This window comes from Strongyloides ratti (assembly GCF_001040885.1).
Source record: "Strongyloides ratti genome assembly S_ratti_ED321, chromosome : 2".
Classification (NCBI taxonomy): Eukaryota; Metazoa; Nematoda; class Chromadorea; order Rhabditida; family Strongyloididae; genus Strongyloides; species Strongyloides ratti.
In genome coordinates this window covers 16,336,623-16,354,313 of record NC_037308.1, presented here as the reverse complement: position 1 = coordinate 16,354,313, position 17,691 = coordinate 16,336,623, and the positions used below count along the sequence as shown (strand labels likewise).

At 22.7% G+C, this 17,691-nt stretch overlaps 8 protein-coding genes across 8 annotated transcripts; 4 read left to right on the top strand and 4 right to left on the bottom strand.

Annotated features, from left to right (window-relative positions):
• Window positions 1-5: 5 nt before the first annotated feature.
• On the bottom strand, window positions 6-1,541 carry SRAE_2000516900 (Tetratricopeptide repeat protein 8; the record flags this gene model as incomplete). Its single annotated transcript, XM_024644148.1, has 1 exon — window positions 6-1,541. The coding sequence occupies one exon, from the start codon at window positions 1,539-1,541 to the stop codon at window positions 6-8; it is 1,536 nt and encodes a 511-aa protein (XP_024509737.1).
• Window positions 1,542-2,354: 813 nt separating this feature from the next.
• On the top strand, window positions 2,355-6,277 carry SRAE_2000516800 (Puromycin-sensitive aminopeptidase; the record flags this gene model as incomplete). The annotated part of the gene is made up of 4 exons (XM_024644147.1): window positions 2,355-2,448; window positions 3,381-3,506; window positions 3,564-4,240; window positions 4,280-6,277. The coding sequence occupies 4 exons, from the start codon at window positions 2,355-2,357 to the stop codon at window positions 6,275-6,277; spliced, it is 2,895 nt and encodes a 964-aa protein (XP_024509736.1).
• A 970-nt stretch (window positions 6,278-7,247) lies between these two features.
• On the top strand, window positions 7,248-8,217 carry SRAE_2000516750 (ShKT domain-containing protein; the record flags this gene model as incomplete). The annotated part of the gene is made up of 2 exons (XM_024644146.1): window positions 7,248-7,307; window positions 7,975-8,217. Coding segments are annotated over 2 exons (303 nt in total), but the record flags the coding sequence as incomplete, so codon positions are not given.
• Window positions 8,218-9,006: 789 nt separating this feature from the next.
• Window positions 9,007-9,739, bottom strand: SRAE_2000516700 (Hypothetical protein; the record flags this gene model as incomplete). The annotated part of the gene is made up of 2 exons (XM_024644145.1): window positions 9,007-9,502; window positions 9,561-9,739. The coding sequence occupies 2 exons, from the start codon at window positions 9,737-9,739 to the stop codon at window positions 9,007-9,009; spliced, it is 675 nt and encodes a 224-aa protein (XP_024509734.1).
• Window positions 9,740-11,495: 1,756 nt separating this feature from the next.
• SRAE_2000516600 (Hypothetical protein) lies at window positions 11,496-11,972 on the top strand (the record flags this gene model as incomplete). Its single annotated transcript, XM_024644144.1, has 2 exons — window positions 11,496-11,583; window positions 11,638-11,972. 2 exons carry the CDS (start codon window positions 11,496-11,498, stop codon window positions 11,970-11,972), a joined length of 423 nt encoding a protein of 140 aa, XP_024509733.1.
• Window positions 11,973-12,409: 437 nt separating this feature from the next.
• SRAE_2000516500 (Acyltransferase 3 domain-containing protein) lies at window positions 12,410-14,888 on the top strand (the record flags this gene model as incomplete). The annotated part of the gene is made up of 2 exons (XM_024644143.1): window positions 12,410-12,547; window positions 12,588-14,888. The coding sequence occupies 2 exons, from the start codon at window positions 12,410-12,412 to the stop codon at window positions 14,886-14,888; spliced, it is 2,439 nt and encodes an 812-aa protein (XP_024509732.1).
• A 152-nt stretch (window positions 14,889-15,040) lies between these two features.
• SRAE_2000516400 (Sulfurtransferase) lies at window positions 15,041-16,059 on the bottom strand (the record flags this gene model as incomplete). Its single annotated transcript, XM_024644142.1, has 3 exons — window positions 15,041-15,312; window positions 15,367-15,839; window positions 15,881-16,059. The coding sequence occupies 3 exons, from the start codon at window positions 16,057-16,059 to the stop codon at window positions 15,041-15,043; spliced, it is 924 nt and encodes a 307-aa protein (XP_024509731.1).
• Window positions 16,060-16,492: 433 nt separating this feature from the next.
• Window positions 16,493-17,589, bottom strand: SRAE_2000516300 (Sulfurtransferase; the record flags this gene model as incomplete). The annotated part of the gene is made up of 3 exons (XM_024644139.1): window positions 16,493-16,758; window positions 16,838-17,310; window positions 17,357-17,589. The coding sequence occupies 3 exons, from the start codon at window positions 17,587-17,589 to the stop codon at window positions 16,493-16,495; spliced, it is 972 nt and encodes a 323-aa protein (XP_024509730.1).
• Between the last annotated feature and the right edge of the window lie 102 nt (window positions 17,590-17,691).

Below are 17,691 nucleotides of genomic sequence, written 5' to 3'. Positions count from 1 at the left end.
AAATGTTATTGACAAAATGAATTGTTTGTTGTTTCTATCATTTCACTTATTTGTTCTTTTATTTGAAGTGCATAAGCATATGTTGGAAATATCTCTAGGCAGGTGGAAGCATATTTGTATGCCTGAATAAATTCTCCTGTCTCATAATAAATGTAAGCTAAGTTAAAATGTGGTTCATAAAGAAATTCATTTTTTGAAATTGCTGCTTTTAAGAAATTTTTTGCTTTATCGTATTTTTCTTGCTTCATAAATATAACACCAAGATTGTTGTAACTTTCAGCATGATCAGGATTATGAGCTATGGCAAGTCTGTAGCATCTAGCTGCCGAAATTTGATCACCATTAGAATTAGCAATATAACCAACATTGTACCAAATATCAGCATAAATATCTTCTGTAGCAAGATAAAGTGATTTTTCAATGCAAGCTATAGTTAGATCAAGTTGTTGTGCAGCAAAACAGCATAAACCGAGGTTCATAAATAATGTTGCATTATTTACTCCCATTTGAAGAATTCTTCTATAGTATCCTAGTGCTTGTTCAGGTTGTTCGTTATAATAAGCATGTGTTCCAAGACACGCAATTGCTTCAATATTACTTGCATCTAAACGAAGAAGATCTGAATATATTGTTATACTTTGTTTAATGTTTCCTAATTGCTCATAAATTCTAGCCAAATGTACTTGAAGGGTGACATCCTCTCTAAAAATTTGAAGACCATATCTTAAATGATCAATTGCTGTATTGGGTTGATCTAATCTTGTATAAACTTTTGCTATATAAGCAAATGTTTCAACATGTTTAAAATTTTTTAATGAAGATATAAATTGTTTTTCTGAATCTTTAAACATACCAAGTTTAAAATAAACTTTTCCCAAAGCATTTTTCCAATACCAATCATTATATTCATTTATTTTTGTTGCTGTTGCTGCAATTTGGTGAGCTATTTTCATATCACCTTCATGATAAAATACATATTCAAATAAATATTTATTTATATTATTGTCTGAAGCATATTTATCAACATTAAGTCTGGCTAAATTAATAAATGGTCCTTCCTTTTGAGCTATCATAGAAGCTGTTCCTAATCTTAATTGTCTTACACTGCTTGAAGAAACAGGTCTAGAAGATTTGGTAGTTCTTGATGATCTCAAAGCTCTTTCCATAGTACCAGGTCTTGCTATAGTTTGAGGTCTAACAACTCCACTAATAGGTCTTCCAGCTGTCGTTCTTGGTCTTATTGCCTGATTAGATGTACCTAAAGCTGATGTTAAAAGTCTATTAAATGATGTTCCAGGTCTAGCATCTTTAGAAATAATATTATCATCCATAAATATATCTACCATACCAATTTCATCATTTTCAAGTTCATCTATATAAGTTTCTTCAGTAAAACATCCTAATTTTAATGACCATACTGCTTGATCAAGAGGATTTTTATCTAAAATATTATTACACACTTCATGACATTCATTTATTTTATTAAATTTAAAAAGTATTAAAGCCTTGTAAAATGGATCTATTGTAGAATTAATAGACATGGAAATAAATAAGAACTGTTATAATAGTTTTTACAAAATTTAAAAAGGTTTCCATGGTAACAATAAAATTATTAATTCATTTTCTAATATTATATATAAAATGCATTTTATTTAATATTGACAATAAATAATATATGATGGTAATATTTATTTAATTAAATAAAATAAAATTAAGCTACAAAAAAAAAGTTTGTAAATTTTTACAGTAAACTTTTATATGTTGCAAATATTGTGGAAAAAAAAGATTGAATAAATAATCTAAAAATATTAGAAACTAAATAATTGTTTTTATAATTTAATATTTAAAAATAAAAAAATTTTAAAAATATTTGTAAAAAAGAATATAAATATAATTTTTTTGAACTTTAAATTTTAAAATAACAAATTATTTCATAACTTTTAACATCATTATAAAAATTAAAGCTTAAAAAAGACTTTGTGCATTCATTTGATTCTACTTAACACTTTTTATCATAATTACACTGTATACATTGTTATTGGTGAAAAGCATCTTTTTTTTGGAACATGTTTTTTTTTTGTGAATCTTCCTAATAATAATTCTAAATTTATAGTTCTTAAAAATATTTTTACTTACTTGAGCTTTTTTTTTTCATTTGTTTTTTAAATATTTTTTTTTAAAAATAGTTACTCAAGTATGCTTTTAAACATTTTTAAAATTATACTTTTTTATTTGACTTTTTTCAATTTTTTTTTAAATGTCAAATAGAAAGGAGGTATTTTTACTAATTGTGATTAACTATTTTTCAAAAATTTCATGAAAATGATTGTTTACATTTTAGATAAAATATTATCATGCTCTTTTCTGAATGTCTTTATTTGTCTGGAAGGATGTTTTTAAGAAGATACACGTGGAATAGATGCTCTTCAATGTCAAACACTTCTTTTTGTAAGTGATGTTTTTTTAAGGTATATGAGGCGATTATCTTTAAATATAGTTACCATATTCAAAAAGAAAATGTAAATATTAAAATATTTAATTCTTAAAACAATATATTATTAAAATCTATAGGTATTATTGAAATCGTGTTTTTAAAAATCATAAAAATGTAAAATTTTGGTGAATATATAAAGGCAGAATTCTACTTGCTATTATATTTTAGAAAAAAAAATGTATATTATTTTTGCTATTTTTTCTCTATATTTTTGTTTGTTAACTTTTACAATCGCAGCGCCTTCAAATTTTGGAGAAAATAGTTATGAAGAATGTGATAAGCTCCAAGTTGATGGAAGGAATTTAAAAGCTTATTTTAAAGGTATGAATTGATATGTTTTTTTAAATACAATTAAAATATCTTTTGATTTCTATCGAAATTTTTAAAAGATTACATGTGTTTTACTGATAAGAAAATATAAAAATGTGCTCTCTCGAATAATAATAAAAAAACAAATACAATAATTTTTATTATTTCCAACACTTATTACAGTAACATTTTTTTTATCCATCCTACTAAGAAATTTTTATCATTTTTTGGGACAACGTTTCGCATTATCACTTTTTTTGCGTCTCAGCTGCTGCCGTCATCGTTTTTTACTAACAGTTTTATCATTTGTTTTGATCACGTTCTAGAAATGATTTTATTATTTTTAGATTTATCTATCTGTCATCAAATCTTATCTTTATTTGTAGTTTATTTGTCGGTTTGCAAAAATATTTTACCATTTTAAAATTGCTTACTGCATAGTTTGTTACCAAATTTTTTTAATTTCGTAAATTATAATTTTTTTTTAATGAATTATAATTCATTGAAATGCAAATTGATAAGATATATCGCCTCATATTTCTTTTGTAAATTTGTTTCTTTTGACTTTTTTATTTAGTGATGAATGGTAAAAAAAAGTGTAGTATCATTTCTTCTTTCCCTTATCATACGTTATCTAATAGTGATCAAAAATCCTTTGTGGACAGTATATTAAAAAGGACGGCTAACAATTTTGGTTACATTGGTTATTTAAATTTTTATTATAAAATAATGTATTAATTATTTTTATTTTTTTTTTCAGAACGTTCATTGTGCACTATGTGTCTAACCAGTAACGAATCTTCTGTTGCAAAATCTCAACATTTTGAGAGATTACCAACTTTTGCTAAACCGTCACATTATAGTATTTTTTTAAAGCCAAATTTGAAAACCTTTAAATTTGACGGTGAAGAAACAATAACAATTAATGTATCTGAACGTACAAACTATTTGAAACTTCATAGTAATGAACTCGATATTCACAATGTTTCTGTAACACTTAATAATGGTACTGAACTTGGAAATCTTACTTTTACTTATGATAACACATTGGAAATGATTAAAATTAATTTACCTGATTATATAGATTCCCAGGAAATTAAGTTACATTTAACGTTTACTGGAACTCACAATGATAAAATGAATGGTTTTTATCGGTCAACATATAGAACTTCGACATCTAAAAAAAATTATATGGTATCAACCCAATTTGAAAGCACTTATGCTAGAAAGAGTTTTCCCTGTTTTGATGAACCTATTTATAGGGCAGTATTTGATGTTAGTCTTCAAGTTGATAGTTCTCTTACTGCTTTGTCAAACATGGAGGTTGTTTCAACAGAAAATAAGGATGACGGAACTAAAATTGTTCGATTTGCTCCTACTATAAACATGTCTTCTTATTTGGTTGCCTTTGTTGTTGGAAATTTTGACTACATAGAGGTAAGATTATATTAAATTTTTTATGAATTATTTTTCCAGGGTAAAAGTAAAAATGGAACACTTGTACGTATTTATACAATTCCTGGAAAGAAAGACCAAGGAGAGTTTGCTTTAAAAGTCGGAATTAAAGCTCTTGATTATTTTAATGAATGGTTTGATTTTAATTATCCTGTTTCTAAAATGGATATGATAGCTATTCCTGATTTTTCTATGGGTGCTATGGAAAATACTGGTCTTTTAACTTTCCGTGAAGTTGCACTTCTCATGGATCCAAAAAGAACTTCTGTTAAGCAGAAGAGTTATATTTCTTTGGTTATTGCTCATGAAATTGCTCATCAATGGTTTGGAAATATAGTTACACATGCTTGGTGGAATCAACTTTGGTTGAAAGAAGGTTTTGCCTCTTTCATGGAATATCTTATGGTTGATTCAAAATATCCAGAATATAATATCTGGCAACAATTTGTAAATGATGAGGTAGCTGCTGGTTTTGCATTAGATTCACTTAGATCTTCTCATCCAATTGAAGTACCAATTGAGAATCCATCTGGACTTGAAGAAATATATGATTCCATTACATATCAAAAATCTAATTCTGTTTTAAGAATGTTATATAGTCATTTAGGTGAACCAACTTTTCAAAAGGCACTTCGTATTTATATCAAGAGACATCAATATAGTAACACAGTTACTGCTGATCTTTGGAATGCTTTATCAGAAGCTTCCGGACAAAATATTCAACAGATGATGGACACATGGACAAAACAAATTGGATTTCCATTTGTATCTGTTAGTCAGAAGATTGAAGGAACTAAAAGAATTTTAACTTTATCTCAAAAAAGATTTATTGCTGATGGAAGTGATAGTGAATCTCCTCAATTATGGCATATACCTATTTCAATTTCTACTGCATCATCAAAGGATCAACCAAAATTCAAATTTCTTATGACAAAGCAAACTGAAAATTTCATTATTGAAGATGTTGACCCATCTGAATGGGTAAAGTTAAACACTGGAACGACAGGATTTTACAGAGTTGAATATACTAATGATATGCTAGAAAGCCTTTTAACTGCTATTCGTGATGGAAGTCTTCCAGTTTTGGATAAATTTGGAATAGCTAATGATATGTTTGCTTTGGTAAAAGCTGGAAAATTAGATGCAGTTAATTTCTTAAAATTAATTGAAGTATCAATTAATGAGGAAGACTTTTTCTTCCGTAGTACTCTTGATAGTGGTATTGGAGCATTGTCAAGTGTTTTAGCTAGATTTGAAGATACTGATGTTACTAAACGCTTTAATAATTTTGTTATTAAAAACTTAGAACCTCTTGCTGCCAAACTTGGTTGGGATAGTAAACAAGGAGAAAGTAAAAAAATTTCTCAACTTCGAGCACTTATTATTAATAGATTAATTCGATCTGGTCACAGACCAACTATTGATGTTGCTCGTGAAAAATTCTATGATCATTACAAAAATAAAACAGATATTGATCCAAACTTAAGAAATGCTATTTATAGTGCAGTTGGAAAAGAAGATGGAGCTGCTGGAATTGAACAACTTCAAAACATCTTTGAAACAGTCAATTTTTCTGAAGTTGAAAGAAGTTGTATACTTGCCATGGTTCAAACTAATGATTCTAAGTTACTTGAATCAGTATTTGATTATGCTTTTAAGAAAAATAAAATTCGTTCTCAAGATCTTTTGCTTCTTTTTGTTGGAGCATATGCAACTAAAGTTGGACAAGATTTCGTTTACAATTATTTCTTAAAAAATATGGCACTTATTCTTGAGAAATTTGGAAATGCTAACAGTTCTCTATTCCAATCATGTTTAAAATGGTCAGCAGAACCTATTGCTTCTGAATCTCTGGCTAAGGACTTTGAGAATTTCTTTAAATGTAATACAGATGCTGTAACCCAAAGCACTCTTGATCGCCCAATAAGACAAATAACTGAAACAATGCGTAACAACTATCTACTTTTGAAGCGTAACGGACATTCAATCAATCAATTTTTAATTGCTCAACAATTTTGATAATACCATTTTTTTTTAAAAACAGCAATATAAACAAATACAATTATTTTATAAAACAAAAAAAAATTTTTTTTTATTGTTAATACTGTTTAAATGTTTACTTTTTAAATATTTATGCTAATTATTATCATTTATACAGCTTTTCGCTAATTGTATTTGTAACAATTTTTTTAAATAAATTTTTTGTTTATTTTTGAGTGTTTTTAGAAATAAAAAATAAATTATATAGTACAAAAAAAGAAAAAAGATTAATTTGATATAAAAATTAATTGATTTTTCATAGAAAATTAAAAGTTCATTACTCTTGATAACAAAAACACAAACTATGTTAGAAAAATTATATTTTGTTCAATTATATAAACATTCTGTAAACAAGAATTCAAGGATAAAATATCCATGAACATTTTACTAGATTTCTAAAAAAAAATCTTATTTTCTAAGACTGATATAATTATTCAAAAAAACACTAAAGTAACATTTTTAAAATGTTATAAAAAAATAGAACAGGTATATTATTTCTTATAAGAATAGTAACAATAAAAATTGTGTATATTGTAAAATAATCAAATTAATTTTCATTAAAAAAATTGGAATTAGCAATTATCAGGAAAATTTTAAAAATGTAATTTTTTATAAAATAAAGTTATTAACAATCAAGTTCAATTAAAAAGTAAGAAATTATTTGGAGCACAACTTACTAATTATAACAAATCTTATATTTATTGTGAATTTATAAATAATCATTTAAAAAATATGAAACTTTAAATATTTTATTGTACAATTCACAGAAAAAATAATTTACTTTATCACTATTATGATTAACAAACTGATAAGATAAAATAATTGCTAATTTTTTTCTAAAAAAAGTATTATATTAAAATGCAAAACTAAATAAACAAACTCTAAGTTGAAACAAAACACATAATTTATTATAAACTTTATTTATTCTAAAAAATTTCTATAAATTGAAGAAAAATTTTTTATAAAATACTTTTTAAAGTATATTATACTTTCAAAGAATAAAATTTATGTAAAGAGATATTAAATAAAACGTTGTTTGTGGCAAAAAAAATAGACTGAAAAATAGTACTTGTTTCTATGATTTGAAGCCGAATTTTTTAATCACGTTTTCAATTACCTTATTGAAACCTAAAATGTACTCATTTAATTTATAATATTAACGATGAAACTGTTTTGTGGGATTGTTAAATAATATTTTATTAAGAAATAAATACCCTTTTCTTTTATTATATTTGTAAAATTATCTTTCTTACAAAATCGTGATTATCATTACAATAATCCTACTCTCCGTTCTTTCTTATTTGTAATGTTTATTGCTTAGTAACGCAACTATGATAATACAATTGTAATTGATATATAAAATCTTAAATCTTTTTTAATAAATTATTATTATTCGAAAATTAAAACTAATATTTTTACTTTCCACTTAATTTATTATGGATTTATCAATTGTATTTTTATCAATATTTTTTTTTATTTCTTTTGCCAATACAAATTGCCCCTCAGAGGATATAGTATTTTGTAATTTTTCTATTTATAATACTAATTCAAGAAAGCACTATAATCCTTATTATAATATTAATGAAAAAAAAATAATAGATGAGCAAGAAAATCATTTTTTAGCATATAAAAATGTTTTAAAACTTTTGGCTGAAGTACAACAGGATGACAATGAGTATGAAAAAAACAAAGACATAACGAACAAATATAAATATAATTCATTTTTCAAAAACGATTTTTATATAAAATTTAATCGTCTAGTTAATATGAAGATATTGAAGAAGAAAGTTTTTAATAAACCTTGTCAAGATAAATATTCAATATGTAAATTGTGGAAAAATAATAATTTTTGCCATAATTCATTTTATTCAAAATCTTATCGTAATCATGTATGCCCTAAAAGTTGTGGTTTATGTTAACAAAAAAAATAAAATATAAAAATAATTAATTTAATTTTGTAACAAAATATTTGACGAGAGTGGGATTCGAACCCACGCATCCGAAGATATCAGTGCCTTAAACTGACGCCTTAGACCGCTCGGCCATCTCGCCATGCCCTTAAGAAATATTTACTTAATAATATAAAAGTTTTTTTATTATTTAAACTAACTATTTTATAGTTTATATTATAAATAATTTAAAATTATCATAATTATTGATAAAAAATTTTAAAACATAAATATTTTAAATTACTTTTATTTATTATATTAAAATTTTTTTTGAACTATATAATAATGTACTTTTTGAAATATGGTTTTTTATTTTAATTATTACTAAAATCTGTAAAATTTTATTAATTATTATTTTTTTTATTTTAAAATATATTTGATTTAATTAAATATTATATATGAATATTATTAAACAATTTATATGATTTTTAAAATAAAATTGTATAAATTTTATATTAAAATAGAATTAAATATAAATAAATATTAAAACGATAAGATTAAAAATTGTTCTTTTTAATTTTCATGGTTTATAAAGTTTAACACTAAAGATTATATATTTCTTTTTTCATTTTTTTAAAAATAAAAGCATAACAAAATCTAATTTTATTAGAAAATAAATGATAAATTATTTAGTGTTGATTTATAATCATGTAATCTAATTTGTTTTTTTTTATATAAATATTATTTTATGATAAAATGATAGACATACATAAAATTATCACATTTTTTTTATTATATTAATAATATATACATGTAATATCAAAGCATTTTCTTCATATAAGAACCTTCAAAAATACCTCTAACGTTTTTTTCTTCATCCAAACCTAAAATTTCATGAAGTTTGGAGCAATCTTTTAATGCACATCTTATTCCTGCCATAAACCTTGTCCACCACGACTTATCTTTATTATTTATCAAGCTTTTTTCTATAGTTTTGTGAATATTATTTTTAGATGTTGTTTGGACAATAGATGTTTTAATGTTATTAGTTAAATTTGCACCTGAAAAAATGTCATTTGACAATGATTCGTCATCATTTGAAAGTTGTGAAATTCCATCATCTTCTAATGTTACATTAATTAAATTTGATGAGGAATTTGTAGTCATATCATTTTCATCATTTGGAAAATGAGATAATATAGAAGTTGGTTCTATAATTATATCATTAATTATATCATGTTCTACTTCAACATCAATTGTATCTCCATCATCGTGTAATGATTTTTCGATATTTTCCTGAATAATATCAAGTTTTCTAAATAAATTATATATAAATAATTTATGAATAAAAAAAAATCTTTTTTTTTTCTTACTTTTCAACATCCTGTATAGTGTTGTTCTTACCAAAATCTACTGATAACACATTTTCATCCTTTGATTCAAATTCAATTTTTTCATTAGAATCAACAATATTAATATTATCAGATAAAGGAAATGGAGAAATTGTCCTTAACAGCAAAAGTGAGCCAAAAAAAATTAAATGATCTATCATTTTAATACTATATATACTTCTTTCTTTTGCGCCACTGAAAAAATAATGGCATATTATCATTTCTATTATTTTTATATACTCATCATTTTGAAATGCTTTAAACTAATCAATTTAAAAATAATGATTCTTTTACTACAAATATTTTTATATTAAGTGTAATATTATGATCAATATGAATGTAATTTTGATTTTATAAAATGTATTTAAAATTATCAAAAGAAAAATGTTTAAGATTATTATTTATATAATATTTGTTTTATTTTTTAAAAAATTTTCAAGCTGTTCAAAAATTATCTTTAATTATATTCATTTATTAAAGATAATATAATAATAAAAAAAATTCTTTGCTGAAATGGAAAAAATTTTTTAGATATATTAAAAAAGTATTTTTACACTTGAATAAATTTATAAATTTATCAAAATTTTAATAAAAATATTTTTATTAAACTGTAAAAACAAAGTTTAATAAATTATTGGTTTTTTTTTTATCTATATAAAAAAAATTAAATAACATAATAAGTTCAAGATAAAAGTAGAGTAAATAACAAAAGTTATCTAGAAGTTTTAATGTTTTAAATTAAAATAATATATGATATTCTGTACTTTCTAAACGATTGAGGAAGCCAATCAACATTTCAAATACCACAATGATAATATTTTAAAATTGATTCTTTTAAAACTTCATTGTTATAATTATGCTGTAATTATAATTTTTCATTTCTAAAATGAATAATTTATTAAATTAAAATTTAGATATTATATATATATATCTTTTTTTAATACTCATCAAAAGAATATTTAAGCTGTAAATAATTAAATTTACATAATTTGTACACGTATTTTAATAAATTAAAAAACATTTTTTATTTTTATTTATAATATAAGAGAGTAAAATAATTTTAAAATAAATTTATTATATATTTCTATATATAAGAACTTTGCTATCAATTAAAACATCATATTTTGTTGCATTTTTTTTCTTCATAAATTTTTAATTATTTACTTTTAAATTAAAAATATTTTTATGTGAAAATTTTCTAATTAATTTCAAGAATAAATCTATATATTTTTTTGTATTATTTTATATAATTATTAGAATTGTTTTTTGCAAAAAAACACATTTAAATTCAGTAAATTTTATTTTCTATATATTAATTAATAAAATAATAACATTTGATTAAAACTTTATAAATATATAAATAAATATTGTTTTTATTAATTTTTTTATTATTATAATTGTATCTTGCTTTAATAATATAAAAAAAGTAAATATTTTTATTAATATTAAAAATAATTTTTTTTTTAAATATAAAATATGTTTATTTATAGTTGCTAAAAATTTAAAATTAAATCAATGTATAATTTACCTTTTAATGAAACTTTGGTTATATTATTTTTTGTTCTTTTAATTATTTCAATTTTGATTGTAATATTTGTAATTATATTGGTTTTCTGGATTGTTTGCTTTATCAAAACACCACATTTTTATCCTAAAGATATGAATAATTTAAATCAAGAATTTTTGTGATACAAAAATTGTTTAAATTTTTATACATAAACTATTACTTATCATTTTTTGAATATTACATTAGTAATAATCAAATGTCAATTAAACAAATTTTAAAATATCTTTCATAAGTTAGAAAATTATTAATTATATACATCCATTAATAAAGAAAAAATGTTATTAAAGTATAGAAACAAAACAATTAAAGTTTTTTTATTTATGAATTTATTTGTTTATGTAAATTCTGTAATGCTTCAATTAAGTGGTTTTTTAAATTGTTCTAATGGTGAAAATTTATCATCTAATCATCATATAAATTTATATGAAGTTTCACGATGTAAGTAACTCAAAATTAAAAAAAATAATAATATATAAATATATATTTTTTAAGATAATCATAATTACAAAATAGGAAATTCAAAGTTATTTTCAAATAAATCATTTTTATTAAAAGCAAATATAGAGTTGGAGACAGATTATTTTTTTCAAATAAAAAGTAAATGTGGTTTACCAAATAATTCATCATGCCACCGAGTAACAAAATATGAATTTGATTTTTTATATCATTATGAAATTATTCCTATAACAAATAAGATATTTTTTGGTACCATTTTTTTAGATGAATATTATGATGGAAGTTTTATAATATGTGATGATGACAATGAATTTCCAGGATTTTATATACCAGACTCTTTAGAATATTTAATGCACATTTTAAGAAATTAAATTTAAAAATAAAATTTATAATACTTTGAAATAAACTGTTTAGAAACAATATTTTGTTTGTTTTTTTTTTCAATGTTTTTTTATTATTTTAATTTTTAACTTGTAAAACTTTCATTCTAACAACAAAAAAAGATAAATTTAAAAAAAAAAGATATATTTATACACATTTAAAAGTATTATAAAAAAAAATACTTTAAATTGTAATAAAAATATTACTATTTAATTTAAAAAAAAAATTATTAAGTTAACAATAAGATTATGCAATAATACCTAAGTAATTAGTACCATAATACTATACACTATATTACAAGATAACATAGTTATATGATACAAAAATTTTATCTTATCACTAAACCATAAAATGTTAAATGTAATTTAATTAAATATATTAATGGAATAAAAATATCAAAAGTTATTATCTTAAATCGTATGAAAATATGATTAAAAAGATATTTTGTAATTTAATAATACTATTTATTTTGTTTATTTATTCACACTCATGGTTAAATGAAAAAGGTTTACATGACCCTCATTACTCATTAAAAAATCTTGAAACATTACAAATTTATAAACAGGTAATTTAATTAAAAATTATAAAATTAAATATTTTTTTAGAATGGAACATTACAAAAACTTTATCAATTAAATCCTGATGAAAATTTTTATTATAAATTAAAAGAGGCAATTGATGTACTTCCAGAAAATTTAACTTGTTCTAATATTTTATCAGGAAAATATTTAAAATTATCTAGTGAATGTCATGAAGATTTTTTATATGTTTGTAGTATTTTTAAAAATATAAAAAATTTAAATGAAATAACATCATTACTTGGGACAGGAGTATTATCAATGATTGATGCTACTGGAATTAATGGACCAGGAATTTTACGTGGTAATTTTTTAGCAATTGGTCTTAGAACAGAATGTCAAAATATTAATGTTAAAATACCTGGAAGAGATCGACCATTAACAGCTGATTTAGCTAAAATGATAAAAGATTTAAATAGTTCAACATATACTTTTGGACAAAAATGTTCTACCGGTTCTATAAAAATATATAAGGATGTTTGTATACCATCAACATGTGCAAATTATAATGATTTTTATCAATTAGCAGTATTAGTTGATCGACTTTGGGGACACGATACAACTGCTGTCTGTGGTGTTGGTGTGTTAAATGATAAAGCTGTTGTTAATTATCAAGGAATTATAACATATTCTATTATTGGTATCATGTTTAGTATTAGTATACTTATATCATTATGGGAATTATGGATACTTCCTTATCATAAAAAACTTTTTTATACAAAAAGTTTACCAATAAAATTTTTAAGATGTTTTTCATTATATACAAATGTAAAAGGAATATTTAAAATTAAATCACCACCAAAAAAAGAAGGTGCTCCAACAACAACAATTGAACCAATACATTGTATGAGATTTTTTTCAATGTTTTGGGTTATAATGGGTCATTCAACATCTGTTTTAGTTGCTGTAACAAATAATCCATTAGATATACTTGATATTGTTGGAGATTATGGTACACAATATTTAGTTAATGCATTTTATTCTGTTGATACTTTTATTTTTATTGGAGGACTTTTGATGTCATTTATATGGTTTAAAAATTTTAAAAAAAATAAACGTCGTACTAATTCATTTATGGCATGGGTTATGATATATATTCATAGATTTTTAAGAATATCTCCTGCTTATTATATGACAATAGCCTTATATACATTTATATTTACTAATACATGGATTAGAAATTTTCCACGTTATTATGCTGCATCATTTGGTGAAAATGATCCATGTGTTAAAAATTGGTGGATAAATATGTTATATTTACAAAATTTTATTAATGTTGATAATCAATGCTATATTCCAACATGGTATTTAGCAACTGATTTTCAAATATTTTTATTTACACCACTTATTATTGTTCCATTAGCTATAAAACCATTATATGGTTATATAGTTTCAGGAATTATTCTTCTTATTTCAACTATTTCAAATCTTATAATTGTTTATGTTTACAAATTTCCTCCAACTGATTTTGCTTTTGGTAATAGAGAAGATATTACTGTACCATATTGGAAATATACAATGCTTATTTATAATGCTCCATGGGTACGTTGTCAAGTTTATATATTTGGAATATTGGTTGGTTATTTTTTACAAATGAAAAAAACATTAAAAATAAATAAAATTATTGTAATAATATTATGGATTATTACATTAGGTTCTTTAGCAGGAATTGTTTTACCAGTAGCTAAATGGTCTGGTGGTGAGTATATGAATTTATCAGGACGTGCTTTTTATTCAGCATTTTCTAAAATTGTTTGGTCACTTGGTTTATCATGGATTATTATTGCTTGTTATTATGGATATGGTGGTATTATTAATAAATTTATGTCAATGAAAATTTGGATACCATTAGGAAAACTTAGTTTTTGTGCTTACTTACTTCATTATATGGTTATTTTATATTTTTATGGTATGGATCAAGGTCCATTCTTTTTTACAAATGTTTTTACCACATTTTGTAATGTTATTATACCTGTTGCTGCAATTTCATATTTTTTAGCAATATTTTGGTCAGCAGTATTTGAAATTGGTACAGCAAATATGATAACATTAGCATTAACTCCACCCAGAAAACCACAGAAATCAAAAGAAGAATTACCAAGTTCTGTAAAAATAAAAAATAATAATGATTTATCAAGTAATAAAAATGATAATGAAGAAAAAAAAGACGTGATACCACATAAACATTCATTGGTGAAAGAAATAATATTAGAAGATGACAATAATTATCAAATAAAATTCACTTCAAAACTAGATCCACAAAAAGTTGAACAAATCTTATCATATTTTATTGATAATGAAAAGATTGATGAGAAGAAAAATTTGTAGTAATTTTGTTTATGACAAAATTTTAATTTCTGTAAATTATTTCATAAGTAGAAAATAATATTTTTTTTTTAAAAAAAAGACATATTATTAAGATATGATTGTAAAAAATAAAGAATTAATCTTTAACTTAATATGTCAATGTATTAAATTTTTTAAACAGATGATACAATACGTGAAGGGTCACGGTGTTGAATTTCAATTAAGCTTCCATTGTATAAAACAGTTTCTTTGTTAAGAATATTTTCAAAGACAAAAGAAATAAGTGAAGCTTGTGTTCCTGTTAAACATGTTGTGACGATTTGTTTATCAGTTTTAATGTTTAATTTTTCAAGTAATGACATAACATCTTCTTTTGATTTAATTGTCCCATCACTATTAATAAGTAATTCCAAAGGAAGATTTTGAAAACCTTTTAAATGGGATGCTAAAAATTATTTTTAAAATATTTTTTTAAAAAAAGACTATATTTGTAACTAACCTTTAAATTGCGCTTCTGGTCTTCCATCCAAAATTGTTATGGTATTTCCAGCTCCATCAAAAAGATCTTTTCCTTCGGAATCTTTTTTAGTTAATACATGGTAATCAATAATAAATCTTTTATTGCATTTAGCTGTCCAATTTCCTTTTTCATGAATAATTGATACATCATGTTCTACTGGAAATTCTAATTCTTTCCATTTTCCAAATCCACCAGACAAGAGAGATAACTTTTCTTGTCCATAAATTTGAAAAAGATGAAAAACTCTTGCAGCAAACATATTACCACCAGCTGGTCCTCTACTATACAAAATAAGATGATCATTTTCATTAATTCCTAATGCACGAATATATTCCTGAAATATTTCTTTTGGATAGAAAGAAAATCTTTCTATTTCTCCAGGATACATTGCACAATCTAAATCAAAAAAGATTGCACCAGGTATATGTTCAACAGCATATGCTTGCTTTTGTCTAAAACAAAATAAAATATATTAAAATAAAAAAATACATACGGTGTTTCTTTTTCCATTAATATTTCAAATTTTCCATATTCATGCTCTCTAAACCAAACAGGATCAGGTTTAGTATCAACAAAATAGGTACAATCTAAAATCTTACAATTATTTAAATTGTTTTTTTTTATTGCTTCATTTAATTCTTCGGCAGTAACAACACGTCCAAACTGTACCATAATATTAATATGTTTTTACCTATAATATATAGTCAATCTATTAAAAATATTAAAATATATTTGTCGCAAATTATAATAAATGAAAATATTAAAAATAATCAACAACATTTATATTAATATCAAATGTAGAAAATAATAATTTCTAAAAATAGCTTAATTTTTGAAAATAACAAGAATATGATTATATATAGTTATTGAAAGCTTAACATTTTAAATTAGTAGGAAGATTATATTACTCTTTTATATAGCATACAAATAATGTCACTAAATATTATAGCAGAATTATCAAAATTACTATCTTCCAAACATTTATTTATAAAATAAAAGAAAAAAGATAGATAAATGTGTGCGTTTAGTGTACTTTGTGTGTAGTATTTATTAAAGTAGAGTTTGTAGTATAAAATCAATTCTTAAATTAAATAAGGTAGACTAATTATGATGTAAGTTTTGAAGGGTCACGAGCCTCGATTTCATATATACTACCATTATATGTTCTATTTGGTAATAAAACAATATTCTCAAGAATAACACTTAACAATGATGCTAGATTTCCAGTAACACAATATGTAATTATTGGATTGGAAATATTTATCTTTTTAATAGTTATAATTTCCATTATTTCATATTTGCTTTTTAATGTACCGTCTGTATTGATTAATTTATTGACTGGAAAACTATTTGCTCCTCTTATATGAGAATCTAAAAATAATAAATTTTTTTAATGATTAGATAAAATAAAATTTTTTTGTAAAAAAAAAATATATATATGTAAACATACTTTCAAATTCTTCTTCATTCCTAGCATCTAACATTGTTATACTGGACCCAACTTTATCAAAAATACATTTTCCATATGAATCTTTTTTCTCTAACTCTTCAAAGGTTATTATTATATCATTTTTATCAATTCCACACCAATCTCCTTTAGTAATTTTTTTTTCTTCACCATTGACAATTGGAAATTTATAATCTTTCCATTTATCAAAACCACCTGATAAAAGTGAAATATTCTTATGACCATACATTTGAAAAATTCTAAAACACCGTCCAGCAAATGTATTTCCACCACCAGAACCTCTGCTATAACAAATCAAATGATCATCTTTATTGATACCTAATAATTTTGGGTATTCCTCAAATTCATTTTTATTATAAAATGAGAATCTTTCATATTTACCAGGATATAAGGCACAATTCATGTCAAAAAATATTGATGATTGTATATGTTGTTCTAGATATTTTTCTTTACTCCTAATTTAATATTTAATTAATTATTTTTAAATATTAAAAAACATACTCTGAAGATTCTTTCATTAATTTATCAAATTTTCCATATTTTAATTTCATAAAAGTTTCATAATCTGGTTTAGGTCCAAAAGTATAAGTACAATCAAGAATTTTTACTTGATCAATTTTTTTATCAATAACTTCTTTCAACGTTTCAGGTGTAATAATTCTATCTAAACTTAATTTTCTAACAAAATTTTTAGATTTTAAAGTAAAGAAAATAAAATTGGTAAATTTTAACATATTTAAAAATTTATAACAGTGATGCGTAAATAAATAATTTCTTTCAACGATTTATTAAAAAGTTGAAAGTATAATCAATATCATATATTTGCAAATGTTTAA